This window comes from Procambarus clarkii, chromosome 43 (assembly GCF_040958095.1).
Source record: "Procambarus clarkii isolate CNS0578487 chromosome 43, FALCON_Pclarkii_2.0, whole genome shotgun sequence".
Lineage (NCBI taxonomy): Eukaryota > Metazoa > Arthropoda > Malacostraca > Decapoda > Cambaridae > Procambarus > Procambarus clarkii.
The window spans coordinates 5,992,155-6,018,959 of NC_091192.1; the positions used below are offsets into that span (position 1 = coordinate 5,992,155).

A 26,805-nucleotide genomic window follows, 5' to 3' on the forward strand; every position below is an offset into this window, starting at 1 on the left:
AATTCTTGTCACCCATACTTTGTTGTTGAGATTCAAGAAGGCTTCTTCACCCTTTTCTCCTAGCTTTGCTAGCATGTTGTAAGTGATTTTGTCCTCACCTGGAGCTGTGTTTTTAGTTTTCTTAGTAGCTCTTCTGAGTTCTTTCAGATTAAAAGGAAAATCCTTGTTGGTGAGTCAGAGTTGCTTGAGGAAGTTGAATAGAACTGGCTCTTGAAGCAAATAGATTTGCTAAATTTATGCTTCTTACTCTGGATGAACATGAAGGGGCAGAGCAGGATCTGACTCTGTTGATCTGCCTCCAGATGTCGCCCAAGGATGAATGCTGATTTAGCTTGGCACTCCACTCAAGCCATTTTTCATCTTTGATTTTTGCTGTTTCTTCGTGCACATGATCTCGATCTGGTTAGCTTCGGTTGTATCTCTTCTGAAATTTTTTTGTGCATAATTTAGTCTGTTATGTAATTCTTTGATCCTATCACAGTAATATCAATTGTCTATGTTGTTGGGTAATTGTTTTCTTCTTGGAGGTAGAGTGATTTGCTGCTCTATGTATTGCATTCACTAAATATTTTTCTTAATCTTCAGTGTTGTCAGGAATAGTGTAGATTTAGTGCCAATTTTCAAAAGATTCCTGAAATTTCATCCACTCTGCTTTTGTAATTCAATCAAAGATGTACACCCCATACTCATTCAGTGAGCGGTAGCGCAAAAACAAAAAACAAATTGCAGAGGGCACAAAAGGTTTTTATTAAACTTCAACGGTCATTTTTTTATTAACAATTCCATCAATTCTGCACAAATTATAATTAATTATACTGTTAGCTAGTACAAGCTGACAGTATAAGCTAGTAATTAATTATAATTTTACTGTCAGCTAGTGTAAGCAAAATTAATTAATTATAAGTATACTGTCAGGTAGTAAGAGATATTGTTCCATTATAATTGCTACATATTTACAGTTAATCATTATACATTAAGGGTCGGTCTTTTCACCTATACATAATTGTTTTAGCTAAGGAAATTTAGATATTACAGGATCATAGGAAGGCTGCTGTTCGTTATTATTAGTCTTCACAATACACTAGTTGCTTCTTAATCTCCTATGTCATTATTAACTGGAATCGAAACGTGGCTACAGTGCAAGGATTTCAGATATTTATCTTTAGTAATAAGATGATTTGCAATTTCATACAGTGAGTTTACATTTATCTCTAAAAATAAATTAATTTATAAAATAATATATATACGCCGAAATTAATATATTATACATTTTCGATTATTATTTGTTTTCGGAGGTGAGGATGTCAGTGCTGAGACCGGCACATTGTGCTGGAATATTACGGTGTACTCACCTGTATTGATCAAGGACACTAATGGCTCAATAACACGAGTATTAATTATTACTGAGGAGTCAAGCAGATGTATTGATCACTGTCTGTCCGGTGTATTGTTGTGTGTTTAGAGTGTATTACTGCATGTGAATGTGTCCAGTGTATTACTGCATGTGAAGGTAAGTATGTGAGATATACACGGGTGAGCGCAAAACTGAGTCACAGACACGAGTCGGTGCGTGAGTCAAGATACTCACCGAGTGTAGAAGTGTGTTGCGTTACGCGGGTGTGTGAGTCGTGTGTGTGGCTGAACAACACAATTACACACCTGAGTTCATTCTGCACGTGAACGGGTGATTGAGTGGACGAGAGTCTGTCAATTTATGAACGTACTAAATATAGGTGTGAATGAACACATGAACGAGCTTGTAAACTGATTTGTTAGTCAATATTCCACCCCAAATGTTGTCGTTAAAGAACTGGCGCCGCTGCCTCTGTTTAAGTGTTGGGGAGGCTGTGGTGAGGGGAGGCTGTGGTGAGGGGTAGCTGTGGTGAGGGGAGGCTGTGGTGAGGGATGGCTGTGGTGAGGGGTGGCTGTGGTGAGGGGAGGCTGTGGTGAGGGGTGGCTGTGGTGAGGGGTGGCTGTGGTGAGGGATGGCTGTGGTGAGGGGTGGCTGTGGTGAGGGGAGGCTGTGGTGAGGGGTGGCTGTGGTGAGGGGAGGCTGTGGTGAGGGGTGGCTGTGGTGAGGGATGGCTGTGGTGAGGGGTGGCTGTGGTGAGGGGAGGCTGTGGTGAGGGGTGGCTGTGGTGAGGGGAGGCTGTGGTGAGGGATGGCTGTGGTGAGGGGTGGCTGTGGTGAGGGGTGGCTGTGGTGAGGGATGGCTGTGGTGAGGGGTGGCTGTGGTGAGGGGAGGCTGTGGTGAGGGAAGGCTGTGATGAGAGGTGGCTGTGATGAGGGGAGGCTGTGGTGAGGGGAGGCTGTGATGAGGGGTGGCTGTGGTGAGGGGAGGCTGTGGTGAGGGGAGGCTGTGGTGAGAGGTGGCTGTGATGAGGGGAGGCTGTGATGAGGGGAGGCTGTGGTGAGGGGTGGCTGTGATGAGGGGAGGCTGTGGTGAGGGGAGGCTGTGGTGAGGGGTGGCTGTGATGAGGGGTGGCTGTGATGAGGGGAGGCTGTGGTGAGGGGAGGCTGTGATGAGGGGTGGCTGTGGTGAGGGGAGGCTGTGGTGAGGGGAGGCTGTGGTGAGGGGAGGCTGTGATGAGGGGTGGCTGTGGTGAGGGGAGGCTGTGGTGAGGGGTGGCTGTGGTGAGGGGAGGCTGTGGTGAGGGAAGGCTGTGCTGAGAGGTGGCTGTGATGAGGGGAGGCTGTGGTGAGGGGAGGCTGTGATGAGGGGTGGCTGTGGTGAGGGGAGGCTGTGGTGAGGGAAGGCTGTGATGAGAGGTGGCTGTGATGAGGGGAGGCTGTGGTGAGGGGAGGCTGTGGTGAGGGAAGGCTGTAATGAGAGGTGGCTGTGATGAGGGGAGGCTGTGGTGAGGGGAGGCTGTGATGAGGGGTGGCTGTGGTGAGAGGTGGCTGTGGTGAGGGGAGGCTGTGGTGAGAGGTGGCTGTGATGAGGGGAGGCTGTGATGAGGGGAGGCTGTGATGAGGGGAGGCTGTGGTGAGGGGAGGCTGTGGTGAGAGGTGGCTGTGATGAGGGGAGGCTGTGATGAGGGGAGGCTGTGGTGAGGGGAGGCTGTGATGAGGGGAGGCTGTGGTGAGGGGTGGCTGTGGGAGACTGTGGTGAGGGGAGGCTGTGGTGAGGGGAGGCTGTGGTGAGGGGAGGCTGTGGTGAGGGGAGACTGTGGTGAGGGGAGGCTGTGGTGAGGGGTGGCTGTGGTGAGGGGAGGCTGTGGTGAGGGGAGACTGTGGTGAGGGGAGGCTGTGGTGAGGGGAGGCTGTGGGAGACTGTGGTGAGGGGAGGCTGTGGGAGACTATGGTGAGGGGAGGCTGTGGGAGACTGTGGTGAGGGGGGTGTTGTGGTGAGGGAATGCTGTGGTGAGGGGAGGCTGTGAGAGACTGTGGTGAGGGGTGGCTGTGGGAGACTGTGGTGAGGAGGGGCTTTGATGAGGGGAGGCTGTGGTGAGGGGAGGCTGTGGTGAGGGGTGGCTGTGAGAGACCAATATACTTGTGTTGACTGTAGTGCCCCCCCCCCTTCCCCTCCCATCCTAACCCTCCCTCACAAGACGAGTCATCAGTTAGCGCCCTTCACTTTGATGTCCAAAGGGCTTGGAAAGGATGGGGAGAGGTATGGGGAGGTGTAATTCTGGAAGAGGATTTGGATGGCTGGATGGATGGATGGATGGGGATGGAGGGGGAGGGGGAGGGTCGTTTGAGAGTTTGGTGGCTTGTCCACCATGGGGTTGGCATGAGGTGTGGGTCGCTTGTGTGGGTGTGTGGTATGTTGGGTTGTCAGTGTAGCCAGGGTGGCTAGTGTTCCCCCTAGCTGGTGTCAGGTAACCTTTTTGCTGAAGTTGGCTTCACGAGGCTGATCTTAGCAACGACTGATTAGTTAAGCTTCTTGCAGAACAAAAAAAGTTTTTTTTTCGCTGTTAGTTGTAATTTTTTTTATGCAAAAATCAGGTCTGTGATGGTCCACTCATCTGAGTCTTCAGGCAGGTAGTTTAGTATTTGGGGTCTCGGGAAGGTCTGGTCGAGGATGTGTCTGATCACTTTTTGTTGGAGAGTGATTCTTCTGCTTCTGTGGTGGTGGTGGTTCGTGGATCTAGTAGTCGCTGGCTGTGTTTGTTGCTTCGTGGAGGTCTTCGGGTTCTGGGACATAAAAAGGTGCTTCATGTGGTACAGCTGCCTCCTGGCCAAGTGGCTGAGCCTGATATTCATTGGCATCACGTTGAGTCCTGTAGATGTTGTCTGTTCTTACCCTGTCTGTCAGGAACAGGCCCGCCGCATAGCGGAATGCTTTGTTTTGAACCCGTTGGATCTTTAGTATGTTGGTTTTGTTTGTGAGGTTCAGGGGAATGTAAGGATTCTCGAGGCGAAGCCTTATGGTCATTCTGTACAGGTGGAGCTTGACGTGGGATGGGGCTTGTCTGAAGCAGAATGGCCTCCATAGTTACCCCTGGTCCTCTCAGTCTTCTCGGAGAAGTACTGGGTGGAGATGTGTGTAGCCTGTTGAAGTTGTATCCGAGCACTGTGTTGGAGTTTGAGATGGCTATGGGTTCACCCCTGATCCGTACCCCTCCCCCTCATCTTCGATTGTGTAGCCCATACAGCCAACAGTGGTTATCTGGATCTTGTTTGTGTTAGTGGTGATCCTTCATTTTCTTTCCCAAGTTGGATGATATTACATGGGATATGTCGTCGGTAAATTGGACGATGATAGTGTCCCTGCACTCTGGTCAGGACAGGTCATTTACGAATACGTTGAAAAGGACCGGACTCAGGCACGACCCTTGGGGGACTCCACCTGTTGGGGTGAAAACTGCTGCCATTTTCGCCTTGAAGCTGGGAGTAACTTGTCAGTTCTTCAGGAAGTTTCTCATCAGTCTGAGGAGGGTCCAATTTTGGGCTGGTAAGTCTGCTAGTTTGAACAAGAGGCCGTCGTGCCGCAGGCTGTCGAAGGCCTTGTGTATGTCTCTCGTCGCGAGGCTACTTGTTTTTGCTGGTGAATTGTGCTGACAGCATCATAGATGATGTTTATTGCGTGTTGGATTGACCGTTGTGTTCTAAGCAGAACTGTTTCTGTGAAAAGGTTGTTGTACTCCATGTAGTAGTTGACTCGGTCGTACATGTTTTTTTCAAAACATGCCCATTGTGTCCAAGAGGTTAAACACAAAGTCCAAGATTGGGCAGTAACTACCAGGCTGGTTTGGGAATATCATCCTGGCTGTTTTGAAGGCGACCGGAATGTGTCCAGATGTTAGCATGGTGTTGAATATGTTGATTAAGGAGTGCAGGAGATTGCCTGGTAGTGGTTGGATCTGCTTTGCTTTGATCCCCGATGGTCCCAGATCCTTATTGTGAATGTTCTTTAAGACCCCTCTCATCTCAACCACTGATATGGGTCTTGTTAGGGGGTGGTCGCTTAGGAGGGTGAATTGATCTCTTAAGGGGGTGCTAAGGAGGAAGGTGGCGTTCCCTGTGGTCCATTGGTTGACACGTTTAAAATGTACGTTGTTGAAGGCTCTGATGTTCGATGACGTGAGTGTCTTTTCCATACTGTCCCCATGAGGTCAACCTGTTCATGTGGGTCTTCTATGTTTTCTTGTTGTTCCTCGTCATCTTCGTCTAAGAATGTGTGTACCAGGTGAGTGAGTCTGGGACTAGCAGACCCCCAGAAGTTGTTTGATCTTCCGCCAGAAGGTAGCAGGTTCCCTATTGTATTGGTTGGTGTGTCTCACAAGAGTGCCCCTGATGTGGTTCCAAGCAGTGTTAACTGCTTGGTCAACTGACCGGGTGGGGAGATTGTCGAGCTCAATGATGGGGTCGTCCACGGGGAAGGTTTGGTAGGCTAGGCTCCCATTGTTTCCAACCTGGGCTTGGGCCTGGGGGGGGGGGGGGTCACAAACCAGAAGAGGGTAGCTCAGAGGGTGATGACCACCGCCGGGATGTCGTCCGAGTCTACGTTCTTGTCTGGGGTCACTCTGCAGTGGAACAGGTCTCTGCAGTGGACCAGTCTCTGTTGGTCAGCACTATGTCTGGTGGTGCCCCCCCCCCCTCACGTTGTCCACAAAGAATGTCGAAGTGGGGGATTTGGAAGGAGAGTTCCCTGCTTTGCATTAAGTTGAAAAGCTGTCTGCCCTTGCACTCTGATCTGGCTGGTGCGTTGAAGAAGGCCTGGTGGTGGGCTTTCAGGTCCCTCGTTATGATGGCTGGTAGATTCCTGTCGAGTAGCCTGTTTAGTGGGATCGAGGGGAGGGAGGTGAGTCTAGGTGGTAGATATGCTGTGCAGGCAATTAGCGGGCCGTGTGTGGTAGTAAGTTCCATTGCAAGGAAGTGGTCGTCTTCTATGAGGATGGGGCAATAGGAAAGCTTTCTTTTTACTAGGAGTGCCACTCCGCTGTACATCCCCCCCCCCCTGTTGATTTCCCTGGTGGAGTACCCCCAAAGAGAGATGTGCTGGTCCTGTCAGGCCGCTGTTTCATTGAGGAGGATAATGTCGGGGTTGAGTCTGGCAACCTCAAAGAAGAGAAGGTATCTGGTGTTGAAGTAGTGTTTAATATTAACTTGGAGGATTGAAATTCCTATATTTGGGTGCTTGCAGTAAGTGGTTGTTTGGCACTTGTACCAGAGCTATTGTTGTTCGGTTGGGGTTTGGGGTGAGGGCACGTCTGATACTAAAACCGCGTGTCTGGTGGCAGTTTGTGTGGGCTTTCCTGTTTGCTGGGGAAGAGCGGCATCGTCACTCCTGCTCTCGTCAACGATTAAGTTTTCAGTGCTTGAATTGCTGTCGATTGAAGTCTCAGTGGAATCTCCTCGTTCCTGCTCTATTTCTGGGGTTGGGAGTGAGTCAAAGCTGGGGCTCCTGATCTTCTTGTGTGGGTTACCTTTGACACCGATATTGGGGTGTTGACCAGGTTGGTTGGAGGGGGTGATGTGCCCAGGGGGAGGGCGGCCCGTTGATGCTGGTGGCACTGGAATATGCGTGGGGGATGAGCTGAGGCTGGTGTGGAGGTGCTGTGTCTGGGTGCTGTGATGGGGGAGGGAGGGGCGTGGATGGTATTTTGTAAGGAATGGGTGGGCTGTGCTTGGGCCTGATAGACGACGGTTGTGCTGTTGGTAGACAGAAGAGCGAGCGTGGCATCGAGCACGTTGATAGGTTGTTGTCTTCACTGAGCGAATTCCGTACCTTCAGAGCCGAGCAGGGTCGTTTGGAGCAACGATTTGAGCAAATCGAGAGTTGGGCTCCTAAGTCGGAGATAGGAGCGAGGTCGTTTTGGGGGATGGGGAGCTTGAGGGTGGGTCGTTGGAGACTGTTGTAGCTCTTTTAAGGTCTGCAAGGTTGCCACCGTGGGGTTTTGGGTGAGTTGGCATCCTGCTGGGGGGGAACGGGGGTGCTGCCTGGGGCTGGATGGTTGGGAATTAGTATTGGTTGGGGGCCGCTCCAGGCATTTGTGACTGGGTGAGGGGATGGTATGGTGCCTGCTGCCTGTTGACGGGCGGCTGACACAGCTTCTTGTGCGTGTGCTTGATGGCATCCTGTCTCTGAGGACACAGGTGGGAGACGGCAATATGGGGGGGCCACTGCACAGTGCCCACTTGGCAGTGGGTCTTGTACATTATATGTAGTTGTAGTCAGCGCCTTACATAGGTGCCTTGAGGTGACCACACCTGGCAGGGATCAGTGCTCAGGGGTGGAGGTGAAGATGTGGCATGTCCGGGGGAGGGGGAGGTCCGGGGGGGGGAGCACATGGGGCAGGGATAAGATGACTATGAAGCCGTAGCCCACATAAGCCCTCTGTGGAGAATTTGTTTACTAACTTGATGGTGTGAGTGCTGGCACTGCTCCGCTGACCAACCCAGGACACAAGTCACCCCCCCCCACCCCCTCCCGGCCTCCCACTAGCACGTCGCCCCTTTGACGTATACTCTGCCTAAGGCCAAAAACTGTCCTACTGGAAAATGGAATCGGCTCGTAAAATTGACAATGTCTCGTTTTCTGATTTGGGTCCTGTGGTTAGTTAGGATAAGGCACCTTAGTACAACAGTTTCTTGAGATTGGGGACGATGGGATGAACAGTCTGCACAATGCCTCGAACACATTTAACACAAGGGGCACACGCATAAGGGGACACAGGTGGAAACTGAGTGCCCAAATGAGCCACAGAGATATTAGAAAGAACTTTTTTAGTGTCAGAGTGGTTGACAAATGGAATGCATTAGGAAGTGATGTGGTGGAGGCTGACTCCATATACAGTTTCAAGTGTAGATATGATAGGGCCCAGTAGGCTCAGGAGCCTGTACACCTGTTGATTGACGGTTGAGAGGCGGGACCAAAGAGCCAGAGCTCAACCCCCCCACAAGCACAATTAGGTGAGTACATCCAAGTGAGCCGTCATGTGCTAGGGAATGTGTATATGATGTGTGGTTAATGAGGCCGCTCCTCATTAACAATACACAATACATACAGGGATAATAAGTGGGTAATAACTAACTTATTTGGTCTCGCTTATAACTGGCTCCTAACTCCATAGTGTTTGGCTTACTGGCCGCGGTGAATTATCACCGTTACTTTGCCGCATAATATCACTGAAGTCGGAGCCTTCATGATACTCAAACACTTGGGTGAGTATCACCCAAGTGTTTGAGACGGTATTGCTTCATGCAGGTCGGCGTTCAATTCCCGACCGTCCAAGTGGTTGGGCACCATTCCTTACCCCCGTCCCATCCCAAATCTTTATCCCTTCCAAATGCTATATAGTCGTGATGGCTTGGCGCTTTTCCCCGTTCCGGCATGATTCATGTCGGGTGTTACACCCGCCTATGGCTGCTGCAAGACACCCTCACTATTGGTGGAGTTGTGAGGGTGTAGAGGGACACATACAGCTGGGAATGGTTGGGGGAGCAACCAGTGTCTGTGACGGGTCTCTCCTTCGTCAGTTGCTGTTTTGTATGGGAACCAAACGGTCAGACGTGCAGTGAGAGGTCCCCACGTGCAGTGAGAGGTCCCCACGTGCAGTGAGAGGTCCCCACGTGCAGTGAGAGGTCCCCACGTGCAGAGAGAGGTCCCCACGTGCAGAGAGAGGTCCCCACGTGCAGTGAGAGGTCCCCACGTGCAGTGAGAGGTCCCCACGTGCAGTGAGAGGTCCCCACGTGCAGAGAGAGGTCCCCACGTGCAGTGAGAGGTCCCCACGTGCAGTGAGAGGTCCCCACGTGCAGTGAGAGGTCCCCACGTGCAGAGAGAGGTCCCCACGTGCAGAGAGAGGTCCCCACGTGCAGTGAGAGGTCCCCACGTGCAGTGAGAGGTCCCCACGTGCAGAGAGACGTCCCCAAATGCAGTGAGAGGTCCCCACGTGCAGTGAGAGGTCCCCACGTGCAGAGAGAGGTCCCCACGTGCAGTGAGAGGTCCCCACGTGCAGAGAGAGGTCCCCACGTGCAGAGAGAGGTCCCCACGTGCAGTGAGAGGTCCCCACGTGCAGAGAGACGTCCCCAAGTGCAGTGAGAGGTCCCCACGTGCAGTGAGAGGTCCCCACGCGCAGAGAGAGGTCCCCACGTGCAGTGAGAGGTCCCCACGTGCAGAGAGAGGTCCCCACGTGCAGAGAGAGGTCCCCACGTGCAGTGAGAGGTCCCCACGTGCAGAGAGAGGTCCCCACGTGCAGAGAGAGGTCCCCACGTGCAGTGAGAGGTCCCAACGTGCAGTGAGAGGTCCCCACGTGCAGTGAGAGGTCCCCACGTGCAGAGAGAGGTCCCCACGTGCAGTGAGAGGTCCCCACGTGCAGTGAGAGGTCCCCACGTGCAGTGAGAGGTCCCCACGTGCAGAGAGAGGTCCCCACGTGCAGTGAGAGGTCCCCACGTGCAGAGAGAGGTCCCCACGTGCAGTGAGAGGTCCCCACGTGCAGAAAGAGGTCCCCACGTGCAGTGAGAGGTCCCCACGTGCAGAGAGAGGTCCCCACGTGCAGTGAGAGGTCCCCACGTGCAGTGAGAGGTCCCCACGTGCAGTGAGAGGTCCCCACGTGCAGTGAGAGGTCCCCACGTGCAGAGAGAGGTCCCCATGTGCAGTGAGAGGTCCCTACGTGCAGAGAGAGGTCCCCACGTGCAGTGAGAGGTCCCGACGTGCAGAGAGAGGTCCCCACGTGCAGTGAGAGGTCCCCACGTGCAGTGAGAGGTCCCCACGTGCAGTGAGAGGCCCCCACGTGCAGAGAGAGGCCCCCACGTGCAGTGAGAGGTCCCCACGTGCAGTGAGAGGTCCCCACGTACAGTGAGAGGTCCCCACGTGCAGTGAGAGGTCACCATGTGGGAGGGATCACACGTGAGAGCCTCCAGGCGTGGTGTGGCGTGGTCAGGGAGCCTCCAGGCGTGGTGTGGCATGGTCAGGGAGCCTCCAGGCGTGGTGTGGCGTGGTCAAGGAGCCTCCAGGCGTGGTGTAGCCTGGTCAGGGAGCCTCCAGGCGTGGTGTAGCCTGGTCAGGGAGCTTCCAGGCGTGGTGTAGCCTGGTCAGGGAGCCTCCAGGCGTGGTGTAGCCTGGTCAGGGAGCCTCCAGGCGTGGTGTAGCCTGGTCAGGGAGCCTCCAGACGTGGTGTGGCGTGGTCAGGGAGCCTCCAGGCGTGGTGTAGCGTGGTCAGGGAGCCTCCAGGCATGGTGTGGCATGGTCAGGGAGCCTCCAGGCGTGGTGTAGCGTGGTCAGGGAGCCTCCAGGCGTGGTGTGGCGTGGTCAGGGAGCCTCCAGGCGTGGTGTGGCATGGTCAGGGAGCCTCCAGGCGTGGTGTGGCATGGTCAGGGAGCCTCCAGGCGTGGTGTAGCGTGGTCAGGGAGCCTCCAGGCGTGGTGTAGCGTGGTCAGGGAGCCTCCAGGCATGGTGTGGCATGGTCAGGGAGCCTCCAGGCGTGGTGTGGCGTGGTCAGGGAGCCTCCAGGCGTGGTGTGGCATGGTCAGGGAGCCTCCAGGCGTGGTGTAGCGTGGTCAGGGAGCCTCCAGGCGTGGTGTGGCGTGGTCAGGGAGCCTCCAGGCATGGTGTGGCGTGGTCAGGGAGCCTCCAGGCATGGTGTGGCGTGGTCAGGGAGCCTCCAGGCATGGTGTGGCGTGGTCAGGGAGCCTCCAGGCATGGTGTGGCATGGTCAGGGAGCCTCCAGGCGTGGTGTGGCGTGGTCAGGGAGCCTCCAGGCGTGGTGTGGCATGGTCAGGGAGCCTCCAGGCGTGGTGTGGCATGGTCAGGGAGCCTCCAGGCGTGGTGTGGCGTGGTCAGGGAGCCTCCGGGCGTGGTGTGGCATGGTCAGGGAGCCTCCAGGCGTGGTGTGGCGTGGTCAGGGAGCCTCCAGGCGTGGTGTGGCATGGTCAGGGAGCCTCCAGGCGTGGTGTGGCATGGTCAGGGAGCCTCCAGGCGTGGTGTAGCGTGGTCAGGGAGCCTCCAGGCATGGTGTGGCATGGTCAGGGAGCCTCCAGGCATGGTGTGGCGTGGTCAGGGAGCCTCCAGGCATGGTGTGGCATGGTCAGGGAGCCTCCAGGCATGGTGTGGCGTGGTCAGGGAGCCTCCAGGCATGGTGTGGCGTGGTCAGGGAGCCTCCAGGCATGGTGTGGCGTGGTCAGGGAGCCTCCAGGCATGGTGTGGCATGGTCAGGGAGCCTCCAGGCATGGTGTGGCATGGTCAGGGAGCCTCCAGGCATGGTGTGGCATGGTCAGGGAGCCTCCAGGCATGGTGTGGCGTGGTCAGGGAGCCTCCAGGCGTGGTGTAGCGTGGTCAGGGAGCCTCCAGGCGTGGTGTGGCATGGTCAGGGAGCCTCCAGGCATGGTGTGGCGTGGTCAGGGAGCCTCCAGGCATGGTGTGGCATGGTCAGGGAGCCTCCAGGCATGGTGTGGCGTGGTCAGGGAGCCTCCAGGCATGGTGTGGCATGGTCAGGGAGCCTCCAGGCATGGTGTGGCGTGGTCAGGGAGCCTCCAGGCGTGGTGTAGCGTGGTCAGGGAGCCTCCAGGCATGGTGTGGCGTGGTCAGGGAGCCTCCAGGCATGGTGTGGCATGGTCAGGGAGCCTCCAGGCATGGTGTGGCGTGGTCAGGGAGCCTCCAGGCATGGTGTGGCATGGTCAGGGAGCCTCCAGGCATGGTGTGGCGTGGTCAGGGAGCCTCCAGGCATGGTGTGGCATGGTCAGGGAGCCTCCAGGCATGGTGTGGCGTGGTCAGGGAGCCTCCAGGCATGGTGTGGCGTGGTCAGGGAGCCTCCAGGCATGGTGTGGCGTGGTCAGGGAGCCTCCAGGCATGGTGTGGCATGGTCAGGGAGCCTCCAGGCGTGGTGTAGCATGGTCAGGGAGCCTCCCCGGAAGGGTAAACATTATTAAAAACATGTAAATCCTGGACAACGCTCCAGCAACCAGCTTAAGCTTTCCTCTTTCCACTGAAAGTTTTAAATCGCCGGGAGAAAAATTTGTTCGTTACTCGGGTGTCTTCACGGCACTCCCCAGCCCCCTTCTCCACTCCCAACCCGTCCCCAGCCCACGTTCCCACTCCCAACCCGTCCCCACTCCCAACCCGTCCCCACTCCCAACCCGTCCCCAGCCCCCGTCCCCAGGAGGACTGAGAGCTGCACCTCTCTACCGTAGTCTGTCCTACATTAGTTGTTGGATTTTTTTTTTTTTACATAATGTGATTCATGTGCGTTTAGGTGAAATGCAGTGCTGACCAGCTTACATGTACCCTGGATACATATATATATATATATATATATATATATATATATATATATATATATTTATATATATATATATATATATATATATATATATTTATATATATATATATATATATATATATATATATATATATATATATGTGTCTATATCTATATATAAATATATATATATATATATATATATATATATATATATATATATATATATATATATATATATATATATATATATATATATATATATATAGGTGGTTCTGTCAGTATAATATACTGACAGAACCACCAATAATGATGAACTATGCATAAATTTTTAAAATTATCAGAAAATTCTCTATTTTTAGCTAGTTTTTATTTGGTCTGCCCTACATTATCTGGGCTATTACTAGTAGTTAGTGGTTAAGGAATGTTTTACCAGTCAATGTTCCCATACAAGCATTCAAAACTCCGTCTCTCTTTTATAACTTTTATTTCAGAACTGTCAGAGAGAAATATGAGAGTTTGGCCATAATGCGGTCTGTTTTCTATATCCTTGTGTGTGTTCAGACCGATAACTTCACTGTTTCACTTCTTCCTTTTGCTTAAACTTTTCCTAATAATTGTTATCTATATTTCTCACCATGTGCTTCCGGTCACTTATTTCCCCTCTTCCGCTCCTATTTTGTTAACGTCTCATATTGCCTTCTTACGAAATCTCCTTGTTCTGGGCTGACTGTTCCTCCGTCTTCACTGACACCTTAGAACTTCCTTCAGCCTCTCCCCATTTCGGCTGCCGCCGGGTCTTTTCTTCCACTAATTTGTGCAATACTCTCAGGACGGCTGCAAGCCCAAAAGCATACTCAGATAACCTATCCTCCTTGTTGTTTAAGGTTCGCTACCTGGAACAAAAAGTTCCAATAGCACGGGCTATGGTGAGCCCGCAGTAATATATAATAACCTATCCGTTCATTGTGGCTTTTCTAGCACGTACACACACTAATATTATACTATATATATATATATATATATATATATATATATATATATATATATATATATATATATATATATATATATATATATATATATATATATATATATATATATATATATATATATATATATATATATATATATATATATATATATATATATATATATATATATATATATGTCGTACCTAGTAGCCAGAACGCACTTCTCAGCCTACTATGCAAGGCCCAATTTGCCTAATAAGCCAAGTTTTCATGAATTATTTGTTTTTCGACTACCTAACCTACCTAACCTAACCTAACCTAACTTTTTCGGCTACCTAACCAAACCTAACCTATGAAGATAGGTTAGGTTAGGTTAGGTAGGGTTGGTTAGGTTCGGTCATATATCTACGTTAATTTTAACTCCAATAAAAAAAAATTGACCTCATACATAATGAAATGGGTAGCTTTATCATTTCATAAGAAAAAAATTAGAAAAAATATATTAATTCAAGAAAACTTGGCTTATTAGGCAAATTGGGCCTTGAATAGTAGGCCAAAAAGTGAGTTCTGGCTACTAGGTACGACATATATATATATATATATATATATATATATATATATATATAATATAATATATATATAATATATATATATATATATATATATATATATATATATATATATATATATATATATATATATATATATATAATAGACTATATATATATATTATACATAATATTATATATATAATATAATACAGTATTACATTTTCAAAGACTTTAGTTTACACACACACAACTGTAACCTGAAAACACTCAACAGAGTTTTACTAATTCTAACGCTAAAAAGCTTGTCTTATATACTCGCATTTGGGTGAGGTGATATGTTGAAATAGTTTTGGATGAGGTGAACAAACTTTTGACCAACACAAGACAGAACACGGTTCAATGGGAATAAATTGGATAAGTGAAAGGGAAGAATGGAAGTAACTGCAAAGGGCCTATTGGCTATTGGCCTATACTTCCTCTTGATGCTTCTATATTGGTACGGAGTCTTGAAGTGGGTAGAATATAGTTGTGCATTAATTGGCTGTTGATTGCTGGTGTTGACTTTTTGATGTGTAGTGCCTCGCAGATGTCAAGCACGCTGCTGTCGCTGTATCAATCGATGATTTCTGTGTTGTTTGTTAACAAACAACACAATATATATATATATATATATATATATATATATATATATATATATATATATATATATATATATATATATATATATATATATATATATAGTATAATAATGGGTTTGGATAGGGTGGGGGTGCTGGAGTAGGTCGTTGGGGAAGAGGGAGGGGGAGCATGTTGAAGGGGGGTACTTACCTACTGGAGAAGGCTAGAGCCAGCTGGTCGATGGCCTCCAGGAAGGCCGTGGGGTCGGCCTGTTCGTCCTCATAACTGAACCCTGCAACACATTCCAACATATTAGTCAGTCATAGATGACAAAACTTATATTTAAATAACATTAAAGTCTGTATATAATATATGACTAAAATTTGTTGGGTTCTAAATATTTAACAAAGAATCATGAAGTTCAAGTCAATTATCCAAAATTAATTACGCCAAGTATGTTTAAGAAATACTTCCCTTCAGCACCAGTTTCAGACCTAATGAGTATGTATTCACCTAGTTGTGATTCCGGGGGCCTGAGCTCTGCTCTTGCGGCCCGCCTCTCAACTGTCAGTTAACTGTAACTAACTACTATTTTTGCAACCCCCCCCCCCCCCCAGGAAGCAGCCCGTTACAACTGTCTGACTCCGAGGTACCTATATACTGCTAGGTAACAGGAGCATCAGGGTGAAAGAAACTCAGCCCATCTGTTTCCGCCGGCGGCCGGAATCGAGCCCGGACCCTAGGATTACGAGTCCCAAGCGCTCTCCATTCAGTCACGGCCCTCTGTATGTATTCACTAATAATTGCAATCATGAAATGCATTAAAGGGGGGGGGGGTAACCGTTCAGAGCCTCTTTTAATGGGCCCTCTATTGCATCTTGAAGGCAATTCTCTCTCTTATTGTAGAGTTAACTGCTAGACGGACCATGTGACTACTAGAGGACATAGTGCAGGCTGGAAACTTCAACGAGTCGAAGAAATGTCAGGAAATACTCGTACCCGAGACCGTCTAATTACCCAAAGCTTCCCAGCATTACGCAAGTAATGAAGAAATTATATATTTACTCACTAGAATGTTGGTGCTGAATGTACAACTTGAAAAAAAAACATATTTTTACTCTTAAATAATATAATTTTATAACGAAATTGTGTCCATCTATTTACCCAAAGCCACAACATTGTCGTTTGGATCGTCGACTTCCTGTGGCGTCACCTGCCTCTTAGTTTCCTTTAATTTCGTTAAACAATTTTATTAATTCAGAGTAACAGTATGCAAAGCTAGGAAGTTTTGGGTAATTAGACGGACCCGTGGAGGACAGCGGCTCACCATAGATCTCCGAGTATAGTGAAGGACGCGGCTCACAATACATGGATGGCGATATACTAAAGAAATTGTTCACGACTTTTGTTAGGCCAAAGCTAGAATATGCAGCTGTTGTGTGGTGCCCATATCTTAAGAAGCCCATCAACAAACTGGAATAGGTGCAAAGACATGCTACTAAGTGGCTCCCAGAACTGAAGGGCAAGAGCTACGAAGAGAGGTTAGAGGCATTAAATATGCCAAAACTGGAAGACAGAAGAAAAAGAGGTGATATGATCAGTACATACAAATTCACTTTCGCAAACAGAGTGGTAGACGGTTGGAACAAGTTAGGTGAGAAGGTGGTGGAGGCCAAGACCGTCAGTAGTTTCAAAGCGTTATATGACAAAGAGTGCTGGGAAGACGGGACACCACGAGCATAGCTCTCATCCTGAAACTACACTTAGGTAATTACACACTTGTGTGGTGACCATCGTGTTGGGTGGACGCGGGATGGGAGCTCCAGGTTCACTAGTGGAGTGGGAGGGGTAATCAGGCAACTTCGAAGTGAAAAAGTGTGTACAAGTGAATGAAAAAAACCTTGGGTTTTGACCAAAGCCATAAGGTAGTGAAGAAAAGCAGTATAAGTAGCGTAATTGAAAATAGTTGATGAAGTACTGTGGCAGTGTGCAGTGTGGAGCAGACCTCACCGACCTCTGACCGTGACCTCACCTCCGGCAGCAACCTTCCCAACACCACGTGGGACGACGCTTGGAGATTCACTCACCTACTGTGTTAGCAGGACGGTAAGATACTTGGAACCCCTGTGGGTAAGGTTGCATTATAGCAATGACTAGGTCAGGAAGGGCGTCTAGGTCCAGCAGTATTATGATTGAAGAAGAAGATAGGTTTGTGGAGAATATGATTGGGAAATTTGTAGAGAAGAGGGATGTTTGGATAGATGATCTAATCCAGGGGATTAAAAGTGAAATCTTTAATAAGATACAGGACGAGGTTCAAAGACTCAAACAAGAGTTTATGGATTATATTCAAGAGGAAATCAGGAAGAGCAGGGTAGAATGGCAAGGAGAAATAACTAGGCTTACTAATGAATTTGGCAGGAATAAGGGAAGCTTGGCAGGGGAAGGGGGAGTAGTAGTAGGTGGAGTAGCGGGAGTGGGAGGGGTGGGGGTCAGCCAGGGAGGGGGGCCACCAGCATGACCCTGAACTGAGGAAGAGGACAATCATAATCCATGGATTGCTTGAAGCCAGGGCACCATCGAGGCAGGAAAGGATGGAGATTGAAGATTGGGAGCTACAGGGGATCTTGAGAGACATGAGAGCCCATATGGCAGGGAATAAGGTGCAAGTCCACCGACGCATTGGGCCATACAACTGTAACAGGAAACGACCTGTCCTGGTACAGTTCACTAACGAAGAGGCAGTGGATTACATACTGCATCACAAACACTTACTCAGAGGTAGCAAGAATTACTACAATGTATATATTGACAAATTCATGATGAAGGAGGAGCAGATAGCCCACAGAGCAAGCAAACAACAATACAACTCTTCCCATTTGAGCATAGCTACACACCCCAGTGCTAATCCACCCCATGCTAACCAGCTCACACCTGCTTCTCAGGTCACTCCCTCCCCAAATCAGCCCTCCCTGCCCCCTGCTTATCTCCCCCAACACCTCTCTTGACCCCACTGCAGTCAAATTCGTCCCACATTCCAAGGACCCCCTCATCACCTCAACCCCCAAAACCCATCCAGCCCTCATCCCCTCAACCCCCAAAACCCACCGAGCCCTCATCCCCTCAACCCCAAAAACCCACCCAGCCCTCATCCCCTCAACCCCAAAAACCCACCCAGCCCTCATCCCCTAAACCCCCAAAACCTACCCAGCCCTCACCCCTCCTCATCCCCTCTCCTTCCATGTGACCCCCCACCCTTGCGAGGGGGGTGGGAGGTTCCCCCCACCCTCTCTATCCTTCCCCCCTCCCAACCTCTCAACCTCTATCTGACTCCCAACCTTACGCTATCTCCCAACCCCTCTATGCCTATCAGACCCTCCCTAATCTTCAGACCCAGTATGCCCTTCCTACTCCAGATCTACCTACCCAGGCCCTACCCCAGACCCTCCTACCTACCTTCGTAGAAGCCCAGCCCCCATTAGCCCCCCCAAGCACCCCTCCCGACCTCTTTCACCCTCATACACCCCCCGGACCCCCCCCCCCCAGACACCCCCCGGATCCTCCACCGCCCCCAGTCATCCCCCCAGACACCCCCCAAATTCCCCAGGACCCCCTGCCTGCAGACACCCACCAGATCCCCCCAGACCCCCAGAGAAAGGGAGAACTCTGGTACAAGAGTTTCCATGACGAATCTCAAGGATTGGTACACCAATGCTGATGGGGTATCTAATAAAGCGGAAGAGATAAAAGAAAGAGTGAGTGAGGCAGATCCTGACATAGTTGCAGTTGTGGAAACTAAAATTAATGACATGATCTCAGATGCAATCATACCTGAAGGGTACCAAGTGATACAAAATGAGAGGACACAGAGACAGGGAGGGGGAGTGGCACTCCTAATAAAGCGGAAATGGAAATTGAAGACCTGGAAAATCGGGTTACCAATTAGTGCACAAGCTTCATACATGGAACTCTGACAGTAGATGGAAGGAAGATTGTGATCTTGGTAATCTACAATCCCCCACCAAACAGTAGAAGACCCAGGCAGGAGTATGATGACAACAACAAGGCATGTATAGACGAACTGCAGAAGGCAGCAACACTAGCCCACAGAATGAGAGCAAAGCTGCTCATCATGGGGGACCTAAATCATGTAGAGATAAATTGGGAATCAAGGAATCCCCATGGAGGGGACAAAACGTGGGGAGCAAAATTAGTAGATGTTATAGACAAGAATTTCCTAACACAACATGTGAAGGAAGACACAAGGGAAAGAGGAGATGCACCCAGCCTATTAGACCTGATTTTCATCCAGAACGTAGAAGATATCGAGAATTTAGAGCATGAAATACCTCTAGGGGCCAGTGACCATTGTGTCCTAGTCTTCGACTACATGATGGAATTCAAACTTATGACCATGGGACAAGAGATCTGGGAAAGGAGAGTTGACTACAGGAAAGGGGACTATAAGAGGATAAGGGACTATCTGGGTGAAATGCAGTGGGAGGAAGAAATTAGAGGAAAAATAGTCCAAGATATGATGGACCTAGTCATACAGAAATGCCAGGAGGCCGAAGAGAGATTTATACCAACAGTAAAGGGAAAAAATAAGAAGGAATATAATAACCCATGGTTTAATAGACAGTGTCAGGAAGCAAAAATGGCCAGCAGGCGGGAGTGGAGGAAGTACAGAAGACAAAGGACAGAAGAGGACAACAGGATCAGATGCAACAGAGCTAGGAACGATTACATTAACATAAGACGAACATCGGAAAGGGACTATGAGAACGATATTGCAATCAAAGCGAAAAAACAACCTAAGTTACTACACAGTCATATCAGAAGAAAAATGTCGGTGAACGACCAAGTGACAAGACTAAGGAAGACAGAGGGGGCATATACTGAAAGTGACAAGGAAATCTGCGAGGCACTGAATGCCAGTTTCCATGGAGTGTTCACTACCGAGCCTGAGCAGCTCCCATTGTTGGAAGGGGTTACCCTAGATGAAAGACTATCAGATATGGAGGTGACAGCAGAGGAGGTAATGAAACAGTTGACAACTCTAGATGCAACTAAAGCAGTTGGACCAGACAAAGTATCACCGTGGATACTAAAAGAAGCAGCACAGGCCCTCAGCGTGCCTCTGGCAAGGGTCTTTAATGAGTCACTTATGTCGGGAGAATTGCCCAGTTGCTGGAAGAAGGCAAATGTCGTGCCGATCTTCAAGAAAGGTGATAGGGAGGAGGCACTTAACTATAGACCTGTATCACTGACAAGCATCCCCTGTAAAATACTGGAAAGAATAATGAGGCTACGACTGGTTGCACACCTGGAGAACATTAGGTTTGTGAACAAACATCAACATGGGTTCTGGACAGGGAAATCGTGCCTAACAAACCTTCTGGAATTCTATGATAAAATAACGAGGATAAGACAGGACAGAGATGTTTGGGCAGACTGCATATTTCTGGACTGCCAAAAAGCCTTTGATACAGTACCGCACATGAGACTGCTGTTCAAGCTCGAGAGGCAGGCGGGGGTGGGGGGAAAGGTCCTAGCATGGATAAGGAACTACCTAACAGGAAGGAGCCAAAGAGTTACGGTAAGGGGCGAGAAGTCGGACTGGCGAACAGTAACAAGTGGAGTACCACAAGGATCGGTGCTGGGACCAATTCTATTTCTTGTATATGTTAACGACATGTTTACAGGCGTAGAGTCCTACATGTCGATGTTTGCGGATGACGCAAAGTTGATGAGAAGAGTTGTGACAGATGAGGATTGCAGGATCCTCCAAGAGGACCTGAACAGGTTGCAGAGATGGTCAGAGAAATGGCTACTGGAATTCAACACGAGTAAATGTAAAGTTATGGAAATGGGACTAGGAGATAGGAGACCAAAGGGACAGTACACAATGAAGGGGAACAGCCTACCTGTGACGACGCGCGAAAGAGACTTGGGTGTGGACGTAACTCCTAATCTATCTCCTGAGGCACATATAAATAGGATAACGACAGCAGCGTACTCTACACTGGCAAAGGTTAGAACATCATTCAGAAACCAAAGTAAGGAGGCATTTAAGGCGCTTTACACTGCCTACGTGAGGCCAGTCTTAGAGTATGCCTCCTCATCATGGAGTCCCCATCTGAAGAAGCATATAATGAAACTGGAAAAGGTTCAGAGGTTTGCAACGAGACTCGTCCCAGAGCTACGAGGGATGGGGTATGAGGAGCGCCTGAGGGAACTGTGCCTTACGACACTAGAAAGAAGAGGGGAGAGGGAGGACATGATAGGAATGTATAAAATATTCAAAGGGATTGACAGAGTGGACATAGACGAAATGTTCACACGGAATAGTAACAGAACGAGGGGACATGGATGGAAGCTGGAAACTCAGATGAGTCACAGAGATGTTAGGAAGTTTTCTTTTAGCGTGAGAGTAGTGGGAAAATGAAATGCACTTCAGGAACAGGTTGTGAAAGCAAATACTATTCATAATTTTAAAACCAGGTATGATAGGGAAATGGAACAGGAGTCATTGCTGTAAACAACCGATGCTCGAAAGGCGGGATCCAAGAGTCAATGCTCGATCCTGCAGACACAACTAGGTGAGTACAACTAGGTGAGTACACACACACACACACACGAGGTTGACTCCATACACAGTTTCAAATGCAGATATGATAGAGCCCAGTAGGCTCAGCAATCTGTACACCAGTTGATTGACGGTTGAGAGGCGGGACCAAAGAGCCAGAGCTCAACCACTGCAAGCACAACTAGGTGAGCACACACAAACACGCACGCACGCACACACACACACAGCTCCAGCCTGGAGTCCGTACCTAATTAAATACAAGACAAAGTTAGAGAAGATTCAGAAGTGTGCCACAAGATTGGTCCCAGAACTGAGAGGCATGAGTTATGAGGAAAGGCTACGGGAGCTAAACATTACGTCCCTGGAAGACAGAAGAGTAAGGGGAGACATGATAACCATATATACAATTCTCAGGGGAATTGACAGGGTGGACAAAGACAAACTCTTTAGCACGTGAGGAACACGAACAAGGGGACACCTACTTGAGCAAGCCCGTGAGCTCCTGCCTGTAGAGAGGTTACCTCCCTGGGAGGATGACTCTTGCAGGATTATCATCAATAAAATGGCAACGAAAAAATCCAACATGATACCACAAGAAATGAGGCACAAGTATCTCGATGAAATTTATATAGAAGCCGGAGATGAACTAGATCACATCTACACTGACGGGTCATCTAATCCTGTCAATGGCACGGCTGGTGCAGCATATACTGTAAATAAGGATAATGCTTTCCAACGCAGAAATGAAGAAAAAGCGCGTATTGAGAACTATGCCTCTTCAACGCAAGCAGAGCTAACTACCATTGTTATGGCGTTAAGGTTTCTTGAACGGAACACTAATGGTGCAGTGATTTGCACCGATTCAAAAGCAACACTTCAAAGCCTAAATAAAAATCGGGCAAAAAATCTTGCAATAGTCGCTGAAATTAAGAGAGCTGTGAGAGTACTTACCGATCAGGGAAGAGTCATCAAGTTTCTGTGGATCTCCTCCCATGTTGGAATATGTGGGAATGAACGAGCAGATGTGCTGGCTGCTGAAGGCGCTGAAGGAGACCATATTGAATACTTCATACCCAAGACTCTACTACAAATTAGAGGTATTGTCAGGCAACATCACCGTGACAAGGTAACTGAGGAAAGGAGGATAGAAGCACAAACCAGTGAATCTGTACGATGGTACAACATGGTTGCAGCTGGCAATCCCAATCATTATGGCCGAAGAGGAGGAGGACGAGGGAGAGAATCAGTAATAGCGAGAATCCGTCTTGGATACAAATATCCATGGAGATACGGAATCGAAACAACTGTTGATCAGCGAAGCTGCAGAATCTGTGATGAGAGTGACGGACACCGCCTTGACCACTATCTACGTGAATGTGAACACCTGAGAGACATCATAATTATGTGTAGAATAATAAACCCCACATTGTTTGAGTTAGGAAAACACTATTTGTCAAATATTGATGCTGTTCTTAAAAGATTTCCCCATTTTGCACCCGCAAGATAACGTAAGCTTTCAAGGGTTGATAGATGTTAATCTTCTTGTTTGAGGAGCTGTTCACTTGAGACAGTTAAGCAAGTCCCAGCTGTGTCTGGCTACAAGTGACAGGATGAACAACCCAGCGAGTTTTCTTCCTATTGGGGAGTGTTGTACATGCTGCTATGGCGGTATGTCCACTCACAGGATGAGTGGCGCTGCCCAATAAACTCGCCCCTCGTGGCAAAATTTAAATTAAGGGGACACAGGTGGAACTGAGAACCCAGATGAGCCACAGACACATTTAGAAAGAACTTTTCAGTGTCAGAGAAGTTAACAAATGGAATGCATTAGGCAGTGATGTGGTGGAGGCTGACTCCATACACAGTTTCAAATGTAGATATGATAGAACCCAGTAGGCTCCAGAATTTGTACACCAGTTGATTGATGGTTGAGAGGCGGGATCAAAGAGCCAGAGCTCAACCCTCGCAAACACAACTAGGCGAGTACACACGAAATCGTTAAAGCTCATTAAATACAAAAATAAAAACTTAACTACACCAGGAACCGAATAATTGCATTAGTGTAAGAATGCTGGAAAGGCGGAGCATAGGAGCCTAGCTCATCCCTGCAAGCACTTTTAGGTGAGGATCCCCGGTGCTGGCAGGCCTAAAGCGCCCGCACTACAGGTCACAACACCACGTGTGGAGCAGGTCACAACACCACGTGTGGAGCAGGTCACAACACCACGTGGGTGAGCAGGTCACAACAACACGTGTGGAGCAGGTCACAACAACACGTGTGGAGCAGGTCACAACACGTGGGAGAGCAGGTCACAACAACACGTGGGAGAGCAGGTCACAACAACACGTGGGAGAGCAGGTCACAACACCACGTGTGGAGCAGGTCACAACACCACGTGTGGAGCAGGTCACAACACCACGTGTGGAGCAGGTCACAACAACACGTGTGGAGCAGGTCACAACACCACGTGTGGAGCAGGTCACAACAACACGTGTGGAGCAGGTCACAACACCACGTGTGGAGCAGGTCACAACAACACGTGTGGAGCAGGTCACAACACCACGTGTGGAGCAGGTCACAACACCACGTGTCGAGCAGGTCACAACAACACGTGGGAGAGCAGGTCACAACACCACGTGTGGAGCAGGTCACAACACCACGTGTGGAGCAGGTCACAACACCACGTGGGAGAGCAGGTCACAACAACACGTGTGGATCAGGTCACAACAACACGTGTGGAGCAGGTCACAACAACACGTGGGAGAGCAGGTCACAACAACACGTGGGAGAGCAGGTCACAACACCACGTGTGGAGCAGGTCACAACAACACGTGTGGAGCAGGTCACAACAACACGTGGGAGAGCAGGTCACAGCAACACGTGGGAGAGCAGGTCACAACAACACGTTTGAGAGCAGGTCACAACAACACGTGGGAGAGCAGGTCACAACAACACGTGGGAGAGCAGGTCACAACAACACGTGGGAGAGCAGGTCACAACAACACGTGTGGAGCAGGTCACAACAACACGTGGGAGAGCAGGTCACAACAACACGTGGGAGAGCAGGTCACAACAACACGTGGGAGAGCAGGTCACAACAACACGTGGGAGAGCAGGTCACAACAACACGTGGGAGAGCAGGTCACAACAACACCCGGGAGAGCAGGTCACAACAACACGCGGGAGACCAGGTCACAACAACACGTGGGAGAGCAATGTCGACAGCAGTCTCGATTTCCTATCAATGAACTACCAACTTGGAGATCCGCTGCTAGTCTTCTCAGAGATTTAGTAGTCTTGGAATTAATATTTACTGATCAAAGTATATTTGATAAAGTTGATCTGTCTCATATCAGACAAGCACACCCTGGAGCACTTTAGTTGCACTGGTTCATCCAAACAAGTACTTCTGGTATATCCTTGTTGGTTAGTGTAGTTCCTCTTATATTACAGTCATCAAGGCCACGACCTTCCACAACCTCGGTAGATCCAGACCACAACCTCAGTAGACCCAGACCTCGACCACAACCTCAGTAGATCCAGACCTCGACCACAACCTCTGTAGATCCAGACCACAACCACAACCTCAGTAGACCCAGACCTCAACCACAACCTCAGTAGATCCAGACCACAACCACAACCTCAGTAGACCCAGACCTCAACCACAACCTCAGTAGATCCAGACCACAACCACAACCTCAGTAGACCCAGACCACAACCACAACCTCAGTAGATCCAGACCACAACCACAACCTCAGTAGACCCAGACCTCAACCACAACCTCAGTAGATCCAGACCACAACCACAACCTCAGTAGATCCAGACCACAACCACAACCTCAGTAGATCCAGACCACAACCACAACCTCAGTAGACCCAGACCTCAACCACAACCTCAGTAGATCCAGACCACAACCACAACCTCAGTAGACCCAGACCACAACCACAACCTCAGTAGATCCAGACCACAACCACAACCTCAGTAGACCCAGACCTCAACCACAACCTCAGTAGATCCAGACCACAACCACAACCTCAGTAGATCCAGACCACAACCACAACCTCAGTAGATCCAGACCACAACCACAACCTCAGTAGACCCAGACCACAATGTAAGGAACCTATGTAAACTTCCCAAATTAAATGAAACTTGACTGGCATGACATGAAATAAAACAAGAAAATAACCAATAATAAAATATCAATTTTATTATTGGTCTATGAGTTGTGTTTGTAATAGGAGCAGGTCGCCATGGGTTCTCCCCTAGGTGTCCTGTTTGCGAACTTCTACATGGGTACCATCGAACAAAAGGTCTTAGTCGACATGAACTTGAAACCGGCCATATACTGCAATTATGTTGACGACATTTTTACACAGGTACCTGATGTCAGACATCTGTAGGAGCTGAAAGAGGCATTTGAGCGGAATTCTGTGTTGCGTTTTACTTACGAGATGGAGAAGGATGGGAAGCTGCCCTTTCTAGATGTAACAGTCATGGAAAGGAGCGGAGGTTTCCACACTGCAGTCTACACTAAGGAAACAAACATAGGAATGTGCCTCAATGCCAACAGTGACTGCCCAGACAGGTACAAGAGGAGTGTCGTCAACGCTTATGTCGACCGTGCTCTCAGCCACAGCTCAGGATGGAAGCAAGTCAATGAAGAACTCTGTAGGGTAAGGCAGGTCCTAGTCAACAACGGCTTCTCCAATGGTTTCGTTGAAGACCTCATAAGAAGGAAGGTGAAATGCCATGCAACCTCCGAAGAGACAACTATATCCTACCCACTTCAAGACTCCGCACCAATATAGAAGCATCAAGAAATATGAGCCAATAAGCCCTTTGCACTTACTTCCATTCTTCCCTTTAACTTACAAAATATTATAACCAGTCTTTCGTGTTCTGTCTTGTGTTGAAAATTTGTTTTCACCTCATCCAAAACTGTTGTAACATATCACCTCATCCAAATGCAGGTATAAAATCGATGCTATTTAAACTCTGTTTAGTTATAGTTGTGTGTGTGTAAACTAAAGTCTTTGAAAATGTAATAAGTTATTACGAAACGCGTTCAAGTGTCGCGTCAGACTAGAAATAAAAATGAATTTTGGAGAATTGATTTTTCAGTTACCATCAACAGTGAAAAGAAATATAAGCAATATTGAGAAAATTCGTGTTAGAATTATTAATCTTACTTTTTCGGTCATATTTAATAATATATATATATATATATATATATATATATATATATATATATATGTATATATATGTCGTACCTAGTAGCCAGAACGCACTTCTCAGCCTAATATGCAAGGCCCGATTTGCCTAATAAGCCAAGTTTTCATGAATTGATTGTTTTTCGACTGCCTAACCTACCTAACCTAACCTAACTTTTTCGGTTACCTAACCTAACCTAGCCTATAGAGATAGGTTAGGT

General features: G+C 48.8%; 1 protein-coding gene across 6 annotated transcripts in view; it reads right to left on the reverse strand.

Annotated features, from left to right (window-relative positions):
- LOC123756005 (rho GTPase-activating protein 45) overlaps positions 1-26,805 on the reverse strand; it is a 975,988-nt gene that overhangs the window by 291,767 nt on the left and 657,416 nt on the right. For all 6 annotated transcript variants that reach the window (XR_011221956.1, XM_069300005.1, XM_069300006.1 and 3 more), the window contains one exon: positions 14,995-15,076. Coding sequence is in view for 5 of the 6 variants with exons in the window: in XM_069300005.1 (XP_069156106.1) it covers positions 14,995-15,076 (82 nt within the window). In the remaining variant the exon portion in view is untranslated. The remainder of the gene's footprint in view (positions 1-14,994; positions 15,077-26,805) is intronic.